This window comes from Urocitellus parryii, chromosome X, assembly GCF_045843805.1.
Source record: "Urocitellus parryii isolate mUroPar1 chromosome X, mUroPar1.hap1, whole genome shotgun sequence".
NCBI lineage: Eukaryota > Metazoa > Chordata > Mammalia > Rodentia > Sciuridae > Urocitellus > Urocitellus parryii.
This window is the reverse complement of record NC_135547.1, coordinates 127,164,508-127,188,941: the sequence shown is the minus strand read 5'-3', so window position 1 is coordinate 127,188,941 and position 24,434 is coordinate 127,164,508. Positions and strand designations below refer to the sequence as shown.

The window sequence follows — 24,434 nt, the reverse complement described above, 5'->3', positions numbered from 1 at the left end:
TTGGTAAGGCCAATTTGGAAAGTAGTATGGAGATTCCTGGGAAAGCTGGGAATGGAACCACCATTTGACCCAGCTATCGCCCTCCTCGGACTATTCCCTGAGGACCTTAAAAGAGCGTACTATAGGGATACTGCCACATCAATGATCATAGCGGCACAATTCATAATAACTAGACTGTGGAACCAACCTAGATGCCCTTCAATAGATGAATGGATAAAAAAAAATGTGGCATCTATACACCATGGAGTACTACGCAGCACTAAAAAATGACAAAATCATAGAATCTGGAGGGAAATGGATGGCATTAGAGCAGATTATGCTAATTGAGGCTAGCCAATCCTTAAAAAACAAATGCCAAATGTCTTCTTTGATATAAAGAGAGCAACTAAGAACAGAATAGGGAGGAAGAGCATGAGGAAAAGATTAACATTAAACAAAAACGAGTGGGGGGGGAGAGAAAGGGAGAGAGAAGGGAAAGCATATGGAAATGGTAGGAGACCCTCAATGTTACACAAAATTACATAGAAGAGGATGTGAGGGGAAAGGGGGGGGAAACAAAGGAGAGAATTGAACAGCAGCAGATGAGGTAGAGAGGGATGATGGGTGGGGAGGGGAGGGGGGATAGTAGGGGATAGGAAAGGCAGCAGAATACAACAGTCACTAATAGGGCATTATGTAAAAGTGTGAGTGTGTAACGGATGTGATTCTGCAATTTGTATTTGGGGTAAAAATGGGAGTTCATCACCCAATTGAGTCAAATGTATGAAAGATGATATGTCATGAGCTCTGTAATGTTGTGAACAACCAATAAAAAAAATAGAATTTGAAAATGGCACGAATCAACTGTACTGAAATCAAAGCTGGACTTAAAAACCTTACAGGTTAGACTTGGAAGAAGAGCTACAGTTTCAACGTCGAATCTCCACAAATTTGCAACTGGTTCATTCAAAAGCCACTTTGTAAACATTTAAAGTATCCAGATCTCTTCGGGGGTTTTGTCTCCCATTATTTCATAGCTCATTTTTTCTGTGAGTGGTTTAGATGTGTTTTATTTGGTTGGCCTGGGGAGTTTGAAATTTAGTTCCAAACCCAAGTGAGTAATCCTGAAAGTATGCTAACAGACTTGCTACAGTTACGCAGTAAGCACCAGCCTCCCTCTTTCCACACGATGTGTACATTACAAGCCACGTGGAAAGAAAGGACCGAGTTACCAAGATCATTGGCCTCCAACACACAGGCCGGCCGGGATCTCCAGCCCCAGACCTGCTCCTTACGTCTGGTGAGCGTCTGCTCTTTGCTAAGTAGGAAATCACAGGGAGGTGGTTTGCATCATGCGCTAATCAAATCAACTCCACTCAAACATAGAACATATGAATACAATGGAACAAATTCACCCAGGAAAACAGAGCATGAGTCTGACATCAGCTTCCAAAGATTGTACTCTCCATTCTTATAGCACCCTAAGGGTCTGCCTGTCAATCACTGCACCCTGGATCCAGGGAACGGAGATGTGTCTCCTCCCACTGAGAACTCACTGAGCTAACGGGGCAGACTCAGAAACAACGACCACAAAGACAAACAAAGTGCCTTAGAACAGATCTGAAACGTTGATTCTCAAAGAGAATAGCTGTACCATTTGCACACAAAGGAACACAGTCTGAAGGAGGCGGGGGATTGAACTCAGGGGCACTCCATCACTGAGCCACACCCACAGCCCTATTTTGTGTTTAATTATTTAGAGACAGGGGAGTTGCTTAGCGCCTTGCTGTGGCTGAGGCTGGCTTTGAACTCCTGATCCTCCCACCTCAGCCTCCTGAGCAGTTGGGAGGACTGGCCTGAGCCACTGCGCCCAGCTCAGCCGCAGGTTTTTACTTAAATGAAGTTCACTTTATAATTGGGTGCATCTGATGCAACAGGAGCTCTGTTTTATGATTTCTATTTATCAAAGCTAATTTTTTTTTCCTCTGTCCATTTCCCTGGATAATTATAGTGAAATAGGCTGGAAAAACACTAATAGTGAGAAAATGAATTGGAGAAATATGTTGTCTACACATACGCCGTCTCTGCTTGTCTTTAATCGCTGACTTGATGAGAGCTTATTGAAGTGCGTAGAAATAAGAAGAAAATGTGGACAAGTCAAAGGAAACTATACGTGAGTATTAATCCTCTGGACAGGAACAGAATGTATAAACTAGTCTCCTAAGAGCAAACGGCAAATCCTGTCAATGCAGATTATATGGGCCTCAGAAAAGTAACCTGTAACCATGGAGCCTGCAAAATTTCCTGCTATATTATGAATTAATGATGGCATGAATCAATTGTCCTGCAACCAAAGCTCAATTGAAGAACCTTACAGGTAAAACTTGGAAGTTCTTCAAATTACCATGAGTAAAAAGCCCATTAACTTCACGGTAAATAAAAGTACACATAGCAACCCAGATTCATGTGCTAGTATTCAATTTCTTGCTGGTACAATGACTTCCCGTGAATTAAGTCAAGTTATTAATTGTAGAATTAATGTCACCACAATTCCTTCATAAAGCTCTTTATACGATTAACTTCAAAAAAATCATATAAATGGAAATATTTCCTCAGGTCTTTAATTACAATTTAAACTTTGGAAAAAAAATATGATTATTATATAGGCCCTAATTTTCTTTTCCTACCTTTGCTATTCCCCGAACCAAGAACAAAATTGACATTCAAAGGCCATGTATTTTCTATTAGATGGCTACAGGAATGGATGTCATTTTGCATCCAGAGAAGAAATATAAAGCAAAATGACAAAAGAAAATCTCTTAGTGGTACATTGGATAAAGTGAAAAATTCTCCATTTTTTAAAAAATACATATAATCATATTATATATTACTATGCGATCTTAAGTCTTATAAATGTCTCCTATGTCTTATCTCCAAATATCTAAAGAGTAATGTGTGCTTTTTACTGCCTTATCTGAGCAACGTGCTAAGCTTCAGTAGGAAAAAAAATAAATAAATAAAACCATCTTACCTACTTGTGGACAGGGGTCAAGATAAAATCAAATACTAACTACAGTAGATGAAATTTATCAGATGCTTGAAGGAAAAGATACTACCGCAGATAGCAGTCTTTGATTTGGAATGTAATGCCGCCTGTTGTATAGAAAATTAACTCATGCAGCAGTGGTAGAAAGATGAACATAGAGAAATGCAATACACTACTTTACTCTTCAAAATCATACAGATATGAAGCCCCCGCCGTGGACAGAACACATGATTTTGCCTTTAGGTCACTGTTACAGAGATGTGCCATGTGTCAATTCTGGTTTTTTTTTTTTTTTTTGGGGGGGGGTAACCAGGGATTGAACTCAGGGATACCTGACCACTGAGCCACATCCACAGCCCTATTTTGCATTGCTTAGCACCTCACTGTTGCTGAGGCTGGCTTTGAACTCACGATCCTCCTATCTCAGCCTCCCTAGCCACGGGGATTACAGGTGTGAGCCCCAGGTGTCCATTCTTTAGATAGAGAGCAGCATTTGCAAAGAGGGTGTGAGGTTTTCTCCTGGCCGACAATCAGGAATACAACCTTGAATAGGTCATCTTCTGATGTGGGTGTGACATTCTCATCCTCATCATCGCCATCATCACCATCATCACCACCGTCATCACCATGACCCTATGACTGTCCCCATCACCACCAACACCTCATCATTATCATTCCATGAAAGTCATCATGACTGTTGCTATCACTACCGTCACCACCACCATGACCATCACCACCATCATGACCATCACCACCATCATGACCATCACCACCACCATCACCATCACCACCACCATCACCATCACCACCACCATGACCATCACCACCACCATGACCATCACCACCATCATGACCATCACCACTAGCATCACCACCACCATGACCATCACCACCACCATCACCATCACCACCACCATCACCATCACCACCACCATCACCATCACCATGACCATCACCACCACCATCACCATCACCACCACCATCACCATCACCACCACCATGACCATCATTATCACCACCACCATCACCACCACCATCACCATCACCATGACCATCACCACCACCATCACCACCACCATGACCATCACCACCACCATCACCATCACCACCACCATCACCATCACCACCACCATCACCACCACCATCACCATCACCACCACCATCACCATCACCACCACCATCACCATCACCACCACCATGACCATCACCACCACCACCACCATGACCATCACCATGACCATCACCACCACCATGACCATCACCACCACCATCACCATCACCACCACCATCACCACCACCACCACCATCACCATCACCACCACCATCACCATCACCACCACCATGACCACCATTATCATCCTTGATAACATCCCATCATCATCAGGACCACTGTCATCGTCACCATCAATATCATCTCCATCACCATCATCCTATCACCATCTCTGCCATCACCACCAACATCACCATCTTGACCACCATCATCATCACCATTAGTACCATCATATTCTCCCCCATCATCATTACCATCACCACCACCATCAACAACACCATCACCACCACCACCATCACTACCACCATCACTACCACCATCAGCACCACCATCCTCCCCCCCCACCACCATCACCACCACCATCACCACCATCCTCACCACCATCATCACCACCATCACCACCACCATCCTCACCATCCTCACCACCATCATCCTCTCCACTATCACCACCATCATCACCACCATCACCACCACCATCCTCACCATCCTCACCACCATCATCCTCTCCACTATCACCACCATCATCACCACCATCATCACCACCACCATCACCACCACCATCACCATCACCATGACCATCACCACCACCATCACCACCACCATGACCATCACCACCACCATCACCATCACCACCACCATCACCATCACCACCACCATCACCACCACCATCACCATCACCACCACCATCACCATCACCACCACCATCACCATCACCACCACCATGACCATCACCACCACCACCACCATGACCATCACCATGACCATCACCACCACCATGACCATCACCACCACCATCACCATCACCACCACCATCACCACCACCACCACCATCACCATCACCACCACCATCACCATCACCACCACCATGACCACCATTATCATCCTTGATAACATCCCATCATCATCAGGACCACTGTCATCGTCACCATCAATATCATCTCCATCACCATCATCCTATCACCATCTCTGCCATCACCACCAACATCACCATCTTGACCACCATCATCATCACCATTAGTACCATCATATTCTCCCCCATCATCATTACCATCACCACCACCATCAACAACACCATCACCACCACCACCATCACTACCACCATCACTACCACCATCAGCACCACCATCCTCCCCCCCCACCACCATCACCACCACCATCACCACCATCCTCACCACCATCATCACCACCATCACCACCACCATCCTCACCATCCTCACCACCATCATCCTCTCCACTATCACCACCATCATCACCACCATCACCACCACCATCCTCACCATCCTCACCACCATCATCCTCTCCACTATCACCACCATCATCACCACCATCATCACCACCACCATCACCACCACCATCACTACCACCATCACTACCATCATTACCACCATCATCACCATCACCACCATCACCACCACCATGCTCATCATCATCACCACCACCATCCTCAGCATCATCACTACCACCATCACCATCACCATCCTCCCCAGCATCACCACCACCATCACCACCACCATCCTCACCATCACCATTGTCATCACCACCACCATCCTCCCCACCATCACCACCACCATCACCACCACCATGCTCACCACCACCATCACCACCATCACCATCACCACCACCACCATCACCATCACATCTGTAGTAGTGAAGCTCAGCAGGTGCGGTATCTACCATCCCTCTCCTCGTAGTGGAGCTCTACTTCCTCATCTCAATTCTGCCTCTGGAGTCCTCATAACCATCATTATTTCCTTCTACTAATTAAGGATCAGGAGCTCAGGGAGATCATGGGTCCAAAGTCACCAATCAGATAAGAATCCAAGCAGCCATTTGACCCAACGTTGTTTTAAGGTGTCGGGGTAAATATGAGAAGACTCTCATTAGAACCCAGTGGTTCTCAAGTGGCTTCCCTATTAGGATCCCCTGGGGACCTTCTAAAAATGGTGCCCTGGGTAAATTCCTGATCTGTTAATTCAGCCTCCCTGGAAAGCACCCCAAAAAGTGGCCATTTTTAAAGCACTCTTGGTGATTTCAGTGTATGGCCAAGATGAAAAGCAAACAAACACATCCACTGGGTGAGTTGATCCTAATGAGTTATGACAACCCATGTCAGATTTTTTCAACCAAATGAGGTCATTCAAGACTTGGCATTCAGGGTTTTTACCTGGAACCAGTCATGTAAGAACCGTCTGCCTGGAATGTAGTAAAAATCCAGGTTCCCAAGAGGAAAAGTGGTGTTCGGGGTAAACCACGCAGTGTGCACAAACACACTCAGAACAGCGAACCCCACTTATTAGAATGCTAGGTAGTAGTCGGAACCTTCTAGAAGTTTTTGAGTTTTCAGATCCCAGCCCAGAATCAACCAGTGAAGCAAGTTTTTTTTAAATTTGCTTTAAATTCTCATCTAATAAATTAAGATAAAAGAAATGAATTCTGGTGTTCTATGGCACCACAGGGTGATTACATTCAAGGGGCATTTCTAAGGAGAACCGTCTCAGTTCTGCTGGGTTCGCGCTTCTGACAAGCTAACCTATGGCCATTTCTGGGTGGTCGAATTTAGAGTAAGGGTTTGGTTTTATTCTTTAGTGTAACTTAATTGCTCAATTAATTTTTAGTGACCAGGTAAGATCTCTCTGAAAATCTACAAGAAATAAAGACCTAAAAAGAGGAAAACTGGGACTACTAAGTGTACCTTTCAGAGAAGGCATCGAAACACTAAGAAAGGAAGATAAAGAGTTCTCCCTGCAAATGTTTCTAATTTATGCCTGGAAACTTGGGGGTAATTTGCCCAGAAACTCAATTATAAATAGTAACTTATTAGATGTGATTGCAATTAATTTGTTTCCCAAGCACATTAGAGACCTTGGCCGTGGACCATATAAAGTTAGAAGGAAATCAGGGAAGAAGAACACAACAAGGTTACAGGAGGGACATCAGATGACAGTGGGATCGGCAGAATTTGTTCTGGTTTCCTGTAGGACGCGAGAGCAACGGCAGCACACAACGACCCGCGGTGTGGTTCCGCAGAGTGACAAGAGGTCAGTCTCCACACGCAGAAATGATTAATGCTGAGCCTACGGAAATGTCAATTGCCCTAAAAATCGATCGTTACACTGTGTATACGTGTATCCAATTATCATCCTATACCCCATAAGCATGCACGAATATTGTGTATCAATGAAAAAAAATGTTATTATGTATCAATAAAGAAAACCAGATACTTGGATATTAGGAGATGGCTTTCTTATCAGTTCTGACCTCTTTTGTTTGCTTGCTTCGATTTGAGTCAACCTCTATTTATCTTGGTTCCTCCTTTGCCTAACTACTTTCAGTACAAATATGTACTCCCTTGGACGGGAGGACACGTACGTCCGCAACTGTCCACAGTCCTGCTGCCAGCTCTTGAGAGGATGCTTCAGCACATGCGGAATTCCAGAAGTTCAAAGCTTCCCTCTGGGGCATATTTTATCATTTTCATATTTAGCTTCTTTCAGTAACTCTTTACAGGAGTTCCCAGACATAGAGCTTTACACTTCAGATCCTAAAGAGACGCACTGATTTAACCTCTATGTTACGCAGCAGTTGAGGGATATGTTTTAAGGACAAGAAATCCCCACGTAGGAAAGTCATACTCTTTAGTGATTTGCTTTTAGTCAAGCTCAAAAAAAAATGTAATTATCACTTTCCTTTGTACCTATATGGATATACCACAGTGAATCTCACCATCGTGGACATCCATGAGAAACTTTAAAAAAATAACTCTGGATAAAAGGCAGAATGCCTCTTCCTCATGGGAAAATTTATTTTGTGATGAAAATTACCAAGAACTGAATTCTTCTTTTGTTGCTGTAATTATTTTTAAAATTGTTGCATTACACTTAAAAGTGGAATTCACTGTTACATATTCATATAGGCACAGAATATCATTTGGCCCACAGTCTAAATGTAAGTTTTACGATGTAATTATGACTATGGATTTTCCTAGGAGTTGGAAAACTTTCTGAAAAGGAGTATAATAATTGCTTAACTAATTTTTTTTTTTTTTTTTGCAGGGTGGAGAAGCTGGGGATTGAACCAGGGGTGTTTTACCTCTGAGCTGTATCCTCAGCCTTTTTGTATTTCATTTTAAGACAGGGTCTTGCTAAATTGCAGAGGCTGGCCTTGGAATTTGGATCCTCCTGCCTGAGTTAATTCCAGCCCAGCCCTCCCCCACTCCCTTCCAAGACACCCGATGATGACATCATTTCATTTGGATGATGTCACTGGGCATCTTGCTGGCCCTACTGAGCACCCCTTAGTGAGTGACCTCTGTCAACTCTTTCCTCTTCTGGTCCTGTCTACCTCTCGAGGTCACTATCTTTAAGCCTGGACAATCCGCCAGTCTTCCTAGCTACATCTTATAAGAAACCAGGTTGGCACCCAGCCCGCGCCCCTGAGCTGCGGGTGACATCTCAGCTCACTGTCTTCCATGGATGGGTGAAATCATCAACTCGCCGCTCTCTTACCTCACAGAAACTTTGACATTGGTGTTTCCGTAGGTCCCCCGGTTCCTTGCACGGCTCCAGGCACTGGAGGAAAGAAAAAAATATATATTATACACATGGGTAAGAACCAAAGCAAGGGAAGGAGAGAAGTCGTCTGTGAGCTTCCCATGCCTCTTTGTCCTGGTGGGTTTAGGAAATCCGATCCATCAGCTGATGGTCAAACTGCTTGGGCATCTTTGTAGAACAGAAACCAAAAAACGAAGAAAAAAAGTGCATTTCAACCCAGTTGACCAAGGCAAGTCACAGAGGCTGGCAGTGAGCTATAGGAAGAGTAATGATATTCACCATCAGAAAGAACACCCTTCAAGAGATGTGTCTCATTCCGTCAGGAGTGCTTTTTAAAGTGTGCCGCTTCTGATGAAATGTTTTGCTCATGAAATTAAATATCCACTTGCTTTTAAATGGGCAACATTGGGCTATCTTTTGCAAGTAAACGAGTGAAAATTTTACTGTTTTATGTTTTTTGCAATTTTTTAAGTACACAGATGCATGCTTATTAACTATAATCACCATGTTCAAAATAGGTCATTGTTCAATATCCCTGTTACTTAACTGAAATTTTGTATCCTTAGACCAACACCTCCCCAATTCTCTGACTCTCCCTGATACCTCCCCAGATTCAGTAATTCCTATTCTATTCTCAATTTCTATGAGATCAACTTTTTGAGATTCCCCAGGAGTGAGATCATACAGTATTTGTCTTTCCGTATTTGATCTATTTCATTGAACATAACATTCTCCAGTTGTATCCATGTGGTCACAAATGACAGAATTCTATTTTTAATGGTAAGAATAGTATTCTCTCGTGCATGCATACACCATATTTTCTTTATCCAGTCCTCAATCGATGGGCACTTAGGTTGTTTCCATTTCTCAGAGATTGTGAATAGTGCTGTAATATATAGGAGAGGGCAGAAACCTTTTTTTAAAAATCATTTTTAAAATTTGTGAAAAATTTACTGTTTTATGTCTTTGCAATTTTTAAGTACAACAGTTATACATGACAGTAGAATGCACTTGGATACCTCATACATAGATGGAGCATAATTTCTCCTTCTTCTGGTCGTACATGATATAGATCGATTAGAAGTAATGAAATAGAAAATGCCATCAAAAGCCTACCAACTCAGAAAAGCCCAGGACAGACAGATTCTCAGACATGCATCCATTTCAATCACTTCATCGAAGGAGGTTGAATAAATCTGAACATTAGATTCTGACATGAGAGTTGCGCAAGAGAAGAGCTGTATGATACATACACTGTATGACTTTAATAAATCAAAGATTCAAACAAAGTCATCAACCTGCATTCCTTCATAACAATTTAATAATGAATAACATTGTTAAATAAAAAAGTTTATACATATATAGCATATCGTTTATTACCATGTATATAGTTCATATAGCAAATACACAAATATGCATACATACATTCACAGAGAGGTATACTATATGCCTCTGTATATATATATAAAACAATAGGCCTCATGATTCACATAAAAATGAAGAATTTATATACAAGGAGATTTGATTCTCAAAATGATAATTATAGGTCATTCAACTTTTCATCAGTAAAAGTTAGTGGTGATGTATATTCAAATGTGAGTCAACTCAGTATAGACACGACATTATCATAAGCCTATGATTATTTTACCTATTTATTTCTTTTTTGGTGCTGGGATTGAACTCGGGGACACTCAATCACCGAACCCCATCCTCAGCTCTATTTTGCACTTTATTTAGAGACAGGGTCTCACTGAGTTGCTTAGGGCCTCACTGTTGCTGAGGCTGGCTTTGAACTTGAGATCCTCCTGCCTCAGCCTCCCAAACCACTGGGATTATACGTGTGTGCCACTGTGCATAGCACCTGATTTTCAGTTTGATTCTTGCTCTATTTTCCGATTAGAACTGCAATTCTCAGCTACATTTTGGCTCTCTAGAGGGCCAAACTCAGGGTGCATGGTAAGTAGTAAGACGTTTTTCAATCTAGGTTTCGGTAGCTTCTTGCCTGGTTTAAAAGAAAAAGACTCACCAACGGAACTTAATTTTCAAATACTTACTGCCAGTTTCCAATCAAGAGGCAGAATGCTAAAACTACCACCCTCCAAGTCTACCATGAGTCTTTCACAGCAATGTCCCTCAAAGTGTGATCTTTAGCCAAAAATGTAGCCCCCCACCCGCCTTGGAGTCTGCTAGCAAAGAAAATCTCAAGATCCTCCCTCTACTCCTGCAGAGGCATAATCTCTGGGTCTTTTGCAAAGGTCCCCCTTGGAAATTCCAATACTCACTACGCTTTAAAGAGCAATGCTATCGAATCTGAGGCCAAGATGCTATGGTGTCTGCTTCTTATTATCTCACTTATTTGGTGCTATATGTGCAATCCATTTAAGCTTCTATTTGAATTGTCTGGTTTCCCATCAGCGGGTGTCGAGCAGCCTCCAAACACACATCTTAAAAGTATTGTTATTCAGAACCGACATTTCATTTTTAAGAATTATTTCAAGAATATAAGCAACAATAAATGTTGGTGAGGATGTGGGGGAAAGGCTCAGTCACACATTGCTGGTGGAATTGGTGCAAACACTCTGGAAAGCTGGGTGGAGATCTCTCGGAAAACTTGGAATGGAACCACCATTTGACCCAGCTATCCCTCTCCTCGGTCTATACCCAAAGGACTTAAAATCAGCATCCTACAGGGACACAGTCGCACATCCATGTTTATAGCAGCACAATTCATCATAGCTAAACTACAGAATCAAACTAGGTGTCCTTCAACAGATGAATGGATTTTTAAAAACGAGGTGTATATACACAATGGAATATTACTCAGCCTCAAAGAAGAATTAAATTATGTCATGTGCAGGTAAGTGGATCGAGCTGCAGATTAGTTAAGTGAAAGAAGCCAATCTCAAAAATCCAAAGGCCAAATGTTTTCCTCTGATCTGTGGATGCTAATTCACAACGGGGAGTGGCTCGGGAGGAATAGAGGTACTTGGGTAAGGCAGAGGGGAGTGAAGGGAGGGGAAGGGATATGAGGATGGGAAAGATAGTAGAATCAGACACTATGACCCTTTGTGTGTATCTGATTAACGACCCGTGTGGTTCTACATCATGCACAACCAGAAGAATGAGAAGTTATACTCCAAGTATGTATGATGTGACAAAGTGCATTCTACTGTCATGGATTAACTAATTACGATAGATAGATAGATGAAAATCCTCTATAAAACCTATCCATCAAGAATAGCCCAGATACGCTGAGCACACTCATGCACACCTGCTATGGAGGCCTCTCAGGAGGCTGAGGCTGGAGGATCACAGATTCCAAGCCAGCCTCAGCAACCTAGTGAGTCCCTATGCAATTTGGCAAGACTCTCTCTCAAAATAAAATACGTTTTTCGAAAAGGGCTGGGGATGTGGCTCTGTGGTTCAGTGCCCCAGGTTCCTCCCCCGCCCCCACACCACCAGCACCAAGAAAAAGAAAAAGAATAGTCGGGTACAGTCATTGGCATAAATATTCGTTGGGTCTATCTGTCAAAGATTTGCCTGCTTTGATCACAACGTAAAGGTCAAGTCAAGGAAAAAAAATGGAGGGAGGAAGACTTCCAATCTTAGGGGGAGGAAATTGGAGCAAGAGAGCTCATCCCCAGTGTTATCATTAGGAATGCAAGCAGATCACCTCTTTTTAAAAACTTAGCCCAGAAAGAGACATCCGCAATGTGACTTGCTTGGACGATCACTCTGTATGAAAGTTATATTTTAAAAATCTCTAGCAATTCAAAATAGGCTCAGACAACATGCGACTAGGATGAAAGTTTCCCGGGCACAGGAATTTGGTGACATTTTTCTAAAATGTCCTCAGGGTACTGTAGAGATCTTTGCTTCTACTGCAATGGACTTGCAGCAGGAGAGAGTAGGTATCAGTGAGTTGTTGGGCATCTTGGGGGAGCGTGGGTGTCTGTGTGGGGTTTGGCATTCTGAATTTCGGGTGGAGCAGCTCACCCTGCTAATCAGGTTCTTCAAGCTCGTGAATGGCCTTGAGTGCAGCTGGTCTGTTCTCTGTCCCCCAAATGCAAAATTTTCTTCCTGTATCCATTTGTTACCGTCTTTTTTTTTTTTTCTTAAAGAGACTTTATCTACTCAAATCGACTATAGCATCAAACTATTTGTGTTGTCCACGTGAGTGCACACGGACATACCTTCTGTGCATGGATAGAACATTTATCATTTTACTCCAAGAATTCTCACATTTGATTTTTACTCTGCCTTAGTCCGTTTTACGATGCTATAACAAAGCACCTGGGGCTGCATACTTTATAGAGAAAAGAGGTTTCGGTTGGCTTCCTGTTCTAAAGGCTAGATGCAGTGACCACATGGGGGTGAGGACTCCCCTGGCTGTATCATAACAGATGAAACAGAGAAACACAAAGGGAATTAGACTGTGGTAAAGCTCAAAGGAATGTTATTTGCATTAGAGCATGCGACTCTACGGATACCGCTTGCTACAAGGGCTTAAGAAGATAATATATGCAAAAGAGATTTGTGACCAGACAGGTACTTGGCAAATCTATGGGATCAGTAAATTATTGTGATCCCAAAGAAGGTTCAGTCTCCCAATGCCTGACTCAGAGGAGACAAAGTACTGGCAAAGAAGGAACCGGTTGCTACTACCTTGACGACCTGCCATCTGGTAAATCCAGCACAAGATTCCACACACGCAGCCAAACACCTTCATTAAAGTCTCGTTAGGAAACTAAACCAACAGCCGAGGAAGTAGAACTCATCATCATGTTATGCCAAGTAAACAGAATCCACGCGGAAACAAAACCACGGCGTTGCATACATTTCCCGTACAGATGAGCATCTGCAGAACCAATAAATCCGGCTTAATGTTTCCTCTGTGCAACGTACTCGTCTCCTCCCCAGGGCAGGGGAAATAGAGCAAGAACGTTGTTCCCTGAGGGAGGGTAGAGTTGATCAAGGGAAAAACACACGTGGGTAAGTCGGTCTGCATCCACGAACCATGAACATGGAGGAGAGAAGAGAAATCGGCCGCGGGAAGCACGGAGTTGGTTTCTCCAGCTCACGTTTCAGGGGAGTGGAGTGTTGCAGGAGAGCAGGGTTGGAGAAGGGAGTGAGGAAGAGCAAGACAGAGTTTGCACAAGATGGTACCAATCTCCCCTCCAATGTGCTACTCTTGGGTGGCCAAGGACACTGGGCAAAAAGGACAAAATGGGACCCAAGTCTACGAAAGACAACATAAGTTCATGAATGCTTTCGTCAGAATTTTGGCTGCTGTGACCCAAAGACATGACAGGGACAATTGTAGAGGAGGAAAAGTTGATCTGGGCTCATGGTGTCCGAGGTTCAGTCCCTGGTGGCCGACTCCGTGGCTCTGGCCCAAGGGGAGGCAGAACAAAATGGCAGCAGGGCCTGGAGGAGGAGAGCAGCTCAGGACGGGGCACCAGGGAGCAGAGAGAGCTCTGCTCACCAGGGACAGGACAGAGACCCCAAAGGCACAGCCCAGGGACCCCCTCCTCCAGCCACACCCCACCTGCTGCAGTCACCACCCAGTGAGTCCATCCAAGTGGATTAATCCACTATGAGTCTACACCCAGTGAGTCCATCCAAGTGGATTAATCCACTATGAGTCTACACCAGAGAGTAGAGAGAGCTCTGCTCACCCGGGACAGGAGAGAGACCCCCAAAGGCACAGCCCAGGGACCCCTCCTCCAGCCACACCCCACCTGCTGCAGTCACCACCCAGGGAGTCCATCCAAGTGGATTAATCCATTGAAGGATCCTATAACCTAATCATTTTACCTGCAAACTTTCTTGCTTTGTGTCACACATGAGGTTTGGGGGACACCTCCTATCTAGGAAACCACAGCACGTGGTACAGAAGGCACTGCGTGACGCGTTGGAGGCACACGGGAGAGATTCAGGGAGGGGTCTGACATGGCATCGGAAATGTGGACGTGGAGTTTGGAGCAACGGCCAAAGCTAATGGTGGACCGCCACGGGCTTCCGCTGTCTCCCTCCCCCCTCCATTCACTCACTCTCCCCACGGACACTCACCACGTTCTGCTCCTTCGTGACGCACCTGCAAAATCTCTGAGCCACCCAGACCTCACCTCCCAGGACCCTGCGGTCTACACAGGTGATTTGTAATGAGGGAGAAGTCCAGGCGGGCCGTTGGCTTCAGGTCTGAGCATTGCCAACAACTGGTGCAGGTCATCCAGGCTGAGTACTCGGCTCCGACAGCGAAGATTTTGGGTGGAAAGGCACAGGACCGTGCACATGTGTTGTCCAGGTCCGCTTCTCCAGTCGGGCGGGAGAGTGCTGAGGATCAGATCGGCGCTCTTGCAGGGGGTTGTGCGGAGACACCTTGGGCCACCTCCCAGCTAAGGAGACCAGAGACTAATGACTCACTCGAGGTGGCTCTCAGGACGAGCAGAAAAGAAAAACAGAAAACATGGAGCTTCCGAGTGAGGACCAGAGGAGACTCCCAAAGGGACCACTTGCCAAAGGTCTTCTTCTCCATCCAAATTGTCTTTATTTTATTTTATTCTAATTTTTTTGGTACCAGGGATTGAGCTCAGGGACACTCGACCCCTGAGCCACATCCGTAGCCCTTTTTAAAAATCCTGCTTTTTATTTAAAGACGAGGGTTGAAATAAAATCGACAAGGATGACGTTCTGAAGGCCCCGCACCTTGTTGGAGCTCCGTGAATGTGTGCTCTTCCTGCCTCCAGGATCCACCCAGGAAATGCACTCAAATCCTTTCACATCTCTGCAAGAAGCTTTGGGGGTTTAATTGGAGAAGAAACGAAAATCCCCTTGAATCCTAGACCCTCGAGGGTGTTTCGATCCTTGTGTTCCAAGATGCTGGTTTTCTTGCCAGAAACGCCGGTAGCTGGTGTGCGGCCGGGAGGTAGACAGAGAGGGGAAAATTCAAGAGCAGGGAGCTCATCTGGTCTCTTTTTGACAAAAACTATTTTTTGTCGAACGATTTTTTAAAAAAACCAACCCGTCACAGTTCCCCGAGGACCCAAAGGTAGGACCGTGCCACCTGGGTGTGCACGACGACACCTGGACTGCATTTTATCACAACTGTCTCTTACCCGGAAGGCAGCTCTGGCCTCGAGAGCTCTTGCATGTTGTGCATTTAGAAACGAATCGAAGCACAAGGTGGAGAAAACGACCTCGTGAAGGCAGTTATTATCAGAAAACCGTCCTCGATTTCTTCTCCCTGAAACGACGGAGATGCCCATCATGCACCTTTCTTGATTCCAAAGGTGGCTTGCTTTCTCGGCATGCATCCTGATTTTTGAGCTGGATCGTCTGCAACGGCATTTTCGCACAGCGCTGAAGTTTCAAATAGCTCCCTCCCCCATTAAAAATAGATTGTGTCACCGTGGTGCACGTGACCCAGCAGCTCGGGAGGCTGAGGCAGGAGGATCGTGAGTTCAAAGTCGGCCTCGGCAATGGTGAGGCCCCAAGCAACTCAGGGAGACCCTGTCTCTAAACAAAATACAAAATGGGGCTGGGGAGGGGGCTCAGTATTGGGACAATCGATGATACCTAAATGCAAAGTGCCGATGAGATAATGGCATGACATCAGTGCTCTGGCCCTGACCTGGATAACACCACGGCAGTTACTCAAGAGAACGCGCTTGGTCTGATGAGACGCACGCAGAATTATGAGGAGTTAAAGATTCAAGATGTCTGCAGCTTATAAGGTTGGAAAAATACTAATTGCATATAAATATAATGAGATGTGACTTACACAAGGCCAAAATATTAACCACTGGCCAATATACACTGGGTTAAGTAAGTAGATATGAACCACCCAATCCGGCCCCCAACTTGTTTTTATAAATAAAGTTTTATTGGAGCCCAGCCATACCCACTAATTCACATATTATACGTCCCCCATTTGCACACTGGTGAGTAGCTGTACAGATGATCAAGCAAGCTAAACATTTTCACCCAGTTGTAACCAAGAGGTTTGCTGTAGATAAAGCATGGTTAAAAGTTTATGGCACTATTGTCATTGTTTTTCTAGTTTTTTTTAGAAAATAAAGTAAAAAAGTTAAAAATAAATATACAGGGCAAGGGTTATGGCTCAACGGGGCAGTGCCTGCCTAGCACGTGTGAGGCACTGGGTCCGATCCTCAGCACCACGTTAAAAAAATGAATGAATAAAGGTGTTGTGTCCATGTGCAACTAAAAAAATATCTAAAAATATATAAATTACAAAATATAAAATACAAAATAATATTAGAATTACTTCACACCTCAAGATCACACGTTTTCTTCAGCCACCACCATTTACAAAGTGCGTATGGACCTCGATCTGTGAGCCAAAGATCCTTTTAAGAATTCATCGGGCTGCGGGTGCAGCTCAGTGACACGGCGGCTGCCTGGCACGTGATTCATGCACATTTTTCATTTCATAGATAACATGCACATTAAAGAGTGCATCCAGGGTCTGGGGAGGGGGCTCAGTGGTAGAGCGCTTGCCTAGCCCAGGTGAGGCCCTGGGTTCCATCCTCAGCGCCACATTCAAACAATAATGAAAACGAAGGTACTGTGTCCACGTGCAATTAAAAAGTAACAACAACAAAAAGTACAGTCGGCCGGGCGCATGTGGCGCACGCCTGTCATCCCAGCGGCTCGGGAGGCTGAGGCAGGAGGATCGCGAGTTCAAAGTCAGCCTCCGCCAAAGCGAGGCCCTAAGCCACTCAGGGAGACCCTGTCTCTCAATAAAATACAAAACAGGGCTGGGGACGGGGCTCAGGGGTGGAGAGCCCTCGAGTTCAATCCCTGGTACCAAAAAAAAGGGGGTATAACAAGCTCTAAAGGTCGTTCATAACAGCGTCAGGTGACGCTGTCGTGGGTACATATACTGCAGCCCCTGACTACCTCTGAGAAATGACATCTGTCTATCCATCGGGTGGGTGACGGGAGAAGGCACCAAGAGAGATTGTCAAAGGGGGCATGTCCCTGGGGGCCGAGGATGCAGCCACCCACCGTGAGCACGCTCATGTCTTGCAGTTAGCCGCAGCCTGCAAACGGGACCTTGGTATCTGTCACTGCAGTGTCAAAGGACCCGTGGGGACTGTCACCCCAACTCGCGGTTTGCGCCATGCTGCCTGGGTATTTCATTCTGCTCTCCCTTTGCCTTCAGAGGTGACACCAAGGCTCTCTCCGCGCGTGAGATCCCGTGATCATAATCAATCCACTAAAGCCATTTGGATCCCCATGTCCCCGGCCGCTCAGCTCACGGGCTGCAGGAGCCCACTCTGCACCAGGAGCCAAGCAGACCTCTGCGTCTCCCGATGGAGTTTCCCCGGCTTCCACCCCGGACCTCCAATGCAGGGTGAGGGACCCCGGCCAAAGATGTCCCCTCCTCCTGCAGTTGTGTCCTGGGCTCCTGGGCTAACGGAGCCCTGCGGGGTGGACTTGGTGTTCGCCCTCCTCATCCGTCGCTCTGCAGAACCCCAACTGCTCAACAGAAAGTAGGAGGCTGAGGCAGGAGGGTCGTGGGTTCAAAGGCTCAGGAGGCTGAGGCAGGAGGGTCGTGGGTTCGAAGCCAGCCTCAGCAACTTAGCAACTCAGTGAGACCCTCTCTCTAAATAAAATAGTAAAAAAAAAAAAAAAAAAAAAGAGGCAGTGTTGCTCAGTGGTTAAGCCCTCCTGGGTTCAATCCCTGATTTAAAAAAAAAAAAATGTAGCCACAGGGTCTCTGCTGGTCTTCGGTGTCAGCGGCATTCATGGAGGGCCCCAGAAGACGCTCACTTTACTTTGGAACCTCCCCCTCTCCCTATTTCCCTTCCCTGAACACGAGTTTATTGAGCTACTTCTGTATGTCTGTCAATCTGAGAGGTACTGGGAGCTCACGGATGCATTAACAGTCTGTCTGCTTCCTGTCCCCCCGCCCGGGGGTTGAACCCAGGGGCGCTTAACCGCTGAGCTTCATCCCCAGCCCTTTTTATTTTTTTTTTATTTAGGGACATGGTCTTACTAGATTGCTTAGGGCCAATTGTTGAGGCTGACCTCCAATTTGCAATCCTCCTGCCTCAGCCTCCCAAGCTGCTGGGATAACAGGTGTGCACCCCTGCACCTGGATGTCTGCATTTACTCTTTTTTTTTGGTACTGGGGGTTGAACTCAGGGGGCACCTGACCCCTGAGCCCCGTCCCCAGCCCTATTTTGCACTTTATTCAGAGACAGGGTCTCCCGGAGTGGCTTAGGGCCTCGCTTGGGCGGAGGCTGGCTTTGGACTCTCGATCCTCCTGCCTCAGCCTCCCAATAGGTCCTCATTTTGAACAGGAAATCAGAAGCAAAGAATTCATTTGCAACCAGAAGGCAGAGCAGAAAGGGGACCCCCCCGGGGGTGGGCGGTTTTGCAAACCTGTCTTTTACGTGCTGCAGAGTGCAGGTGGCCGGGCGACACAGGCCTCCCTCCCTGGGCTTTGGCCTCTGCGGCGTCTCATGGGGTGGGCACCTTTGCCTCTTCTGCGAGTGACAAACACCAGTCACCCTTGGCTCAGGGGGGACTCTCCAGCCACCCCCTTCCCCAGCGCATCCCAGATGAGGCCCCTGGCCGTCTCTGTGCCTGCGGTGACCGGGGCTGTCCCTCTCTGGCTGCTCAGCGCCCTCTCTGTGCCACCCTGGGCGGCCTGAAGAGCCGGAGCCATGGGGCCTTTCAGGGCCAATTTCACGGGGGGATAGGATGGGGGGCGGCCTCTCGGGGGCCCTCAAAGGCCTCCTTTGTGGACCGTCCGGGGTCAGGTTCAGCGCTGCGTTGGGGCAGGACGCATCTGTTTGTCTTCACACCAGGGTCCCCAGTGAATGGGGGGAGGGAGGGGGAGAGGGGGAGGGGGAGAGGGAGAGGGGGAGGGGGAGGGGGGGAGGGGGAGGGGAGGGGGAGGGGGAGGGCCCCTGGCTTTTTTAGGTACTGGGGGTTGAACTCAGGGGCCCTCGACCCCTGAGCCCCCTCCCCAGCCCTATTTTGTATTTTATTGAGAGACAGGGTCTCCCGGAGTTGCTTACGGCCTCCCTTGGGCGGAGGCTGGCTTTGAACTCGCGATCCTCCTGCCCCAGCCTCCATTTTTAAGAGGAAAGCAGATGCAAAGGATTTATTTGCCTTAAGGCTTCGCATTAACAGGTCTTCTTATGTAAGATGAGGTCCTCCATCCCAGAGGCCAGCCGGTGGACAGAAAAGTAGACGTTTTTAACAATGAGGCAGCCATGTGAATTAACGACATCAGTCGGACCCACAAAATGTGCAAATGAGGAAGGAATTTGGGGGAAGAGAGAGCAATGGAAATTCACGGGGTGAATGTGCAGAATCACTGTGATCAGATGCCCACAGGCGCCCGCAGCGCTCAGGCACGGAGACTCAGAAACCCGAGCCACTCAGTGCTAAGCACCAAGTTCACCCGTAGGCAAGACGGAGGCAGAGAAAGCATCCCTTCTGTGGTCACCTCGTCCAGCTGTCCTCCCCACAGCCCCTTGCCCCTTGACCACCAAGGTGAACGCAAGTCCTGGGTCCATATTTTTAAAAGAAAAAAGAGAATCCATTGAGGAAGCAAAGTTTTTAACAGCAGTCACTCTGGCTCTCCCCGAGAACATTATCAAAAAGAACAGAAGAGACCTGCCCATCGGGCACAGCTGATGCTTGCCCACGGCTGCACATCTGCGGGAAATAACCATAATATATATTAAGTGATGAGTGAATAAGTAACATCATAAACACCGCGGAATATTACTTGGCGGTGAAAAGGAGCGGAATACTGACCCCCACTCCATCCGGCGTAGTGTGGACCTTAAACACACTACACAGAGTGACCTCTAAAGCCATGAGCCAAAATGAGCCTTGCCTCTTTCTAAGTTGATTTCCTCAGGTGTTATTTGTCATAGTAACAGAAAGCTGACCAAAACCATTCCACTTTCTATGAAATGTTTAGAATGTAAAGTGATTTACGGGGCAATCAAAATACTTTTTTTTCCTGTGTTGGTTACCTACAGAAAATACAGCATTTTGAAAAATAAATGATCTCTTGAAAGCAAAAATAAATTCTCTACATACCCATGCAGAAGAATTGGTACTCATTTAAAAATCCCTAAAAGCATATAGAGAAGGAATTTATATTGGAAAAAAATACAGCTGCATTTGCAACCTTTTTAAAATCTATTCATTTAGTAAAATGGTGTATCATTTCAAGACACTGGTGAAGTAAAGTTTCAAGATTAAGTTATGCATTGTCCTCATCAATTATGTCCTGCTACTCTACATTTACATGGCTCTTCTTCTGCTTCCACTCAAGGTTTAGGTGATGAGAATATCCTTAGGAAGACCACCATCAACCTTAACGTTAAATCAGATGGTTTTCCCACAAAATAAAAAGGACTTTGACCATGCCAAAATTCAGTTTCAAATGCATGCTCCTAGAAGGTGTGCTGGTCAGCTTTCTGTGACTATCACAAAACACCTGAAATAATGAATTTTTTAAAAAAAAGGAAAGGTTGATTGTGGCCCCCAGTTCTGGAAGCTTCCATCAGTGGTGACTCCATGTGGTTGTTTGGAATCTGGTAACGGGCTAAGAACACGGGGCAATCCTGGAAGGCACCTTCAGACACATTCTTTTGAATTCTGTGGACCAAGGGGCTTTGGAAACTGCTGCTGGGCTTTTGAAGTCCTTGGAGACTTGCCCCGTTGAAAGAAGGTCTTATTTTTCTGCAGGAAAATAGACTGTGAACACCGACAGCCATTTTCCGTCTTTCCATCGCTGCTTGACAATCCTGGAATGCTTTATAACTTTGTAATCTGCAATTATAACGACCCCCAAAAAGATCTTGAAAGTAAGTGCTGTTACAACCGAATAATTCATATGGCATGTGCATGGCACTGAGGTCCAGGCTGGGGGCTTGGTGACAGTGACGTCATTGGTAGCTGTGACGAGGTCTTGCTGTGCCCCCAGACACGGGACTCACCTACAGGGACACAGCCACATCCATGTTTATAGCAGCTCAGTTCACAAGAGCTAAACTATGGAACCAACCTAGATGCCCTTCAATAGATAAAATGGATAAAGAAACTATTGTATATAGACACAATGGAATATTACTCAGCACCGAAAAAGAATGAAATCATAGCATTTGCAGGGACAGATATAATGGCATGAACGATGTGACTCAACAACGTGTGCTGTCAAAGAAATGAAAAGCTGTGCTCTATTTGTGTACGATGAATGGAAATGCATTCTGCTATCGTGTACAACTAATTAGAACAGATAAAAAAAAAAAAAAAACCTTTGTCCTGCACATTATTATCAGGTGCTAGCGACTTCTTATGCTGCAATTCACAAGTACCAGTTCATTGCATTTCCATCTCTAGAGGTGAAACCCAAAGTCTCCAGATATCGCCCCCATTTGAGAACGACTAGAATAGGGTAGCCGTTGGTGACTAGAGAGATCCATAACCCTGTGCCCAGGTCCTCGGGGTGCCCAGGGACAGCCCTCTCTCTGCACCTGGATCCTGACTTCCCAGTAAATGTGTCCAGAGTGGCTTTCTTGCAGGGCGCTGCGAGGAGCTCATTTGACCAGAAGCCACTCACGATGGTTGGGAGGGTGAAAGGAAAGGAAAAGGCAAACGCGTAGTAGGACTGGCACTCAGAAACGACTTTATGGTTCACCAGCTATTTTCATAAACCAACTCTGCTTTGAATAGCAGGTCTCTGGGTTGTTTTTTTTTTTTTCCTTTCTTTCTTTCTTTTGGAATATTTATGTGGAAGTGAAATCTGTTGGCTTTCGCACAAGCCCAATGTAATGGCAGCTGGGAGCTATTTTAGACACGTTTTTCCCTCTTGGCGACCAGCGGTGGGTACAGTCACTATGTGCAACTAAAAAAAGATGCTGAGGCGTCCAGGAAGATGAATGAAGGACTTGGACGTGCTCCTTCAGCTCAGGCAGCTAATTCGGGGCAAACCATGTCACCCAAGCTTCCCACGTGCACAGAGCTCTGGAAATCCGGGGAGAGTCCTTCAGTTACAATGATGTTATTAAATAGATAAATGAGCTCATTCAAATGATGCTTCCGAGGTTCACTTTTCTAATGAAAAATAACGGACACGTTTTCAAAGTGGACCGCTATGATAGACTGAAATAGAATAATCACATAAAAATAATCACATAGCAAAGGAAGCAAGTTTAACTGGATCAAGTCAATGCTAAACAACAACAAAAAATCCAATAAACCTTCAAACTCAATCCCTACTTGTCATGATTCCAGAGTTTCAGTGGGAAACAAAAAACTATTCAACTTTTAAATGGGGGAAAGTTTTTATGCTTTGCCATACCGAAATCAAGTTGAAGAGAGAAGAAAGTTTAATGTACGTGGACTTTATGTTTGTGATGTTTTGACTGGATGCTGTGAATTCATAAAAAAGGAACCACAGAAATTTGCTACTCTAATTAAGTAACGATATTATCTTTAAAAATACTATTATGAACCAGGTGCAGTGGCGCACGCCTGTCATCCCAGCAGCTCAGGAGGCTGAGGCAGGAGGATCATGAGTTCAAAGCCAGCCTCAGCCAAAGGGAGGCCGTAAGCAACTCAGGGAGACCCTGTCCCTAAATAAAATACAAAATAGGGGCTGGGGACAGGGCTCAGTGATCAAGTGCCCCTGAGTTCAATCCCCGGTACCAAAAAAAAAAAAAAAAAATCCAATGCTTTTATGAATCTTTGAAAGCTATGCAATTGTTATTTTTTAAAGAGCGAGTTTGGATGTATTTGCTTGTTTTTTTCTTAAATTCTTTTGACTTAGTTCTCTCCGTGTGAAGATCTGTGCAGGGCGTTGAAGGACCTTGCACACTGTCAAATGCTTCTAGGTGCGACATCAACACAACTCAGACCCAGAAGAGACCATTCACTCAGAGGCCTTTTACTTAATGCAAAGAACAAAGACCCGGGCCATTGGGGTCCCTTGGAAGTCCCCAGAGAGCCCCGCCCAGGTCCCCTCCTGACTTTGAGGGACAGCAGGGTGACCTCCGACTCTCCAGTCCCCACGGCCATGGCCCCTGTGGGTCCCCCTGGTCCCTGCTGCCTGGTGCTCAGTGGAACCTGTTCTTGCAGATTTTAGGGTTGGAGGAAGGAGCCTCGTCCCCCTGGGTCCCGGGACCTGGTCTGCATCAGGGTCCCAGAAGTCCCCCCTTCACGGTCCCCTGGCTCCTCTCAGGGACATGGTTTCCCGCCTGCATGTCCCCTGCAGGTCACAGGTGGTGTGTGAGGAAGGTGGTGGAGGCTGTGCCCGGAGGCCAGGCAGGGCTGCGGGTCCAGGGCTTCGGGGAAGGAAGCTGAGGGGTCAGCACCGGGGGCCGTTGATAGAACTGTCCCCTGGACCTTGCATCCCTACCACCCCTGTCTGCTGCCCCCCGGTCAGGCCAGGGTGGGATCACACAGCAGAACCTCCGTAGCCCATCTTTCTATCTTTTTTATTCATTTTTTCACGTGTTCTTGTCTGTTTCACGCTCCACAGAGATCCCACCTGCCAGGCCATCACTACTTTGAGAACTCGGGAGGCTGA

General features: G+C 46.0%; 1 protein-coding gene across 1 annotated transcript in view; it reads right to left on the bottom strand.

Annotated features, from left to right (window-relative positions):
- Anos1 (anosmin 1) overlaps positions 1 to 24,434 on the bottom strand; it is a 135,048-nt gene that overhangs the window by 56,562 nt on the left and 54,052 nt on the right. The window contains exon 3 of the mRNA XM_077793991.1: positions 8,801 to 8,863. Coding sequence (XP_077650117.1) covers positions 8,801 to 8,863 — 63 coding nt within the window. The remainder of the gene's footprint in view (positions 1 to 8,800; positions 8,864 to 24,434) is intronic.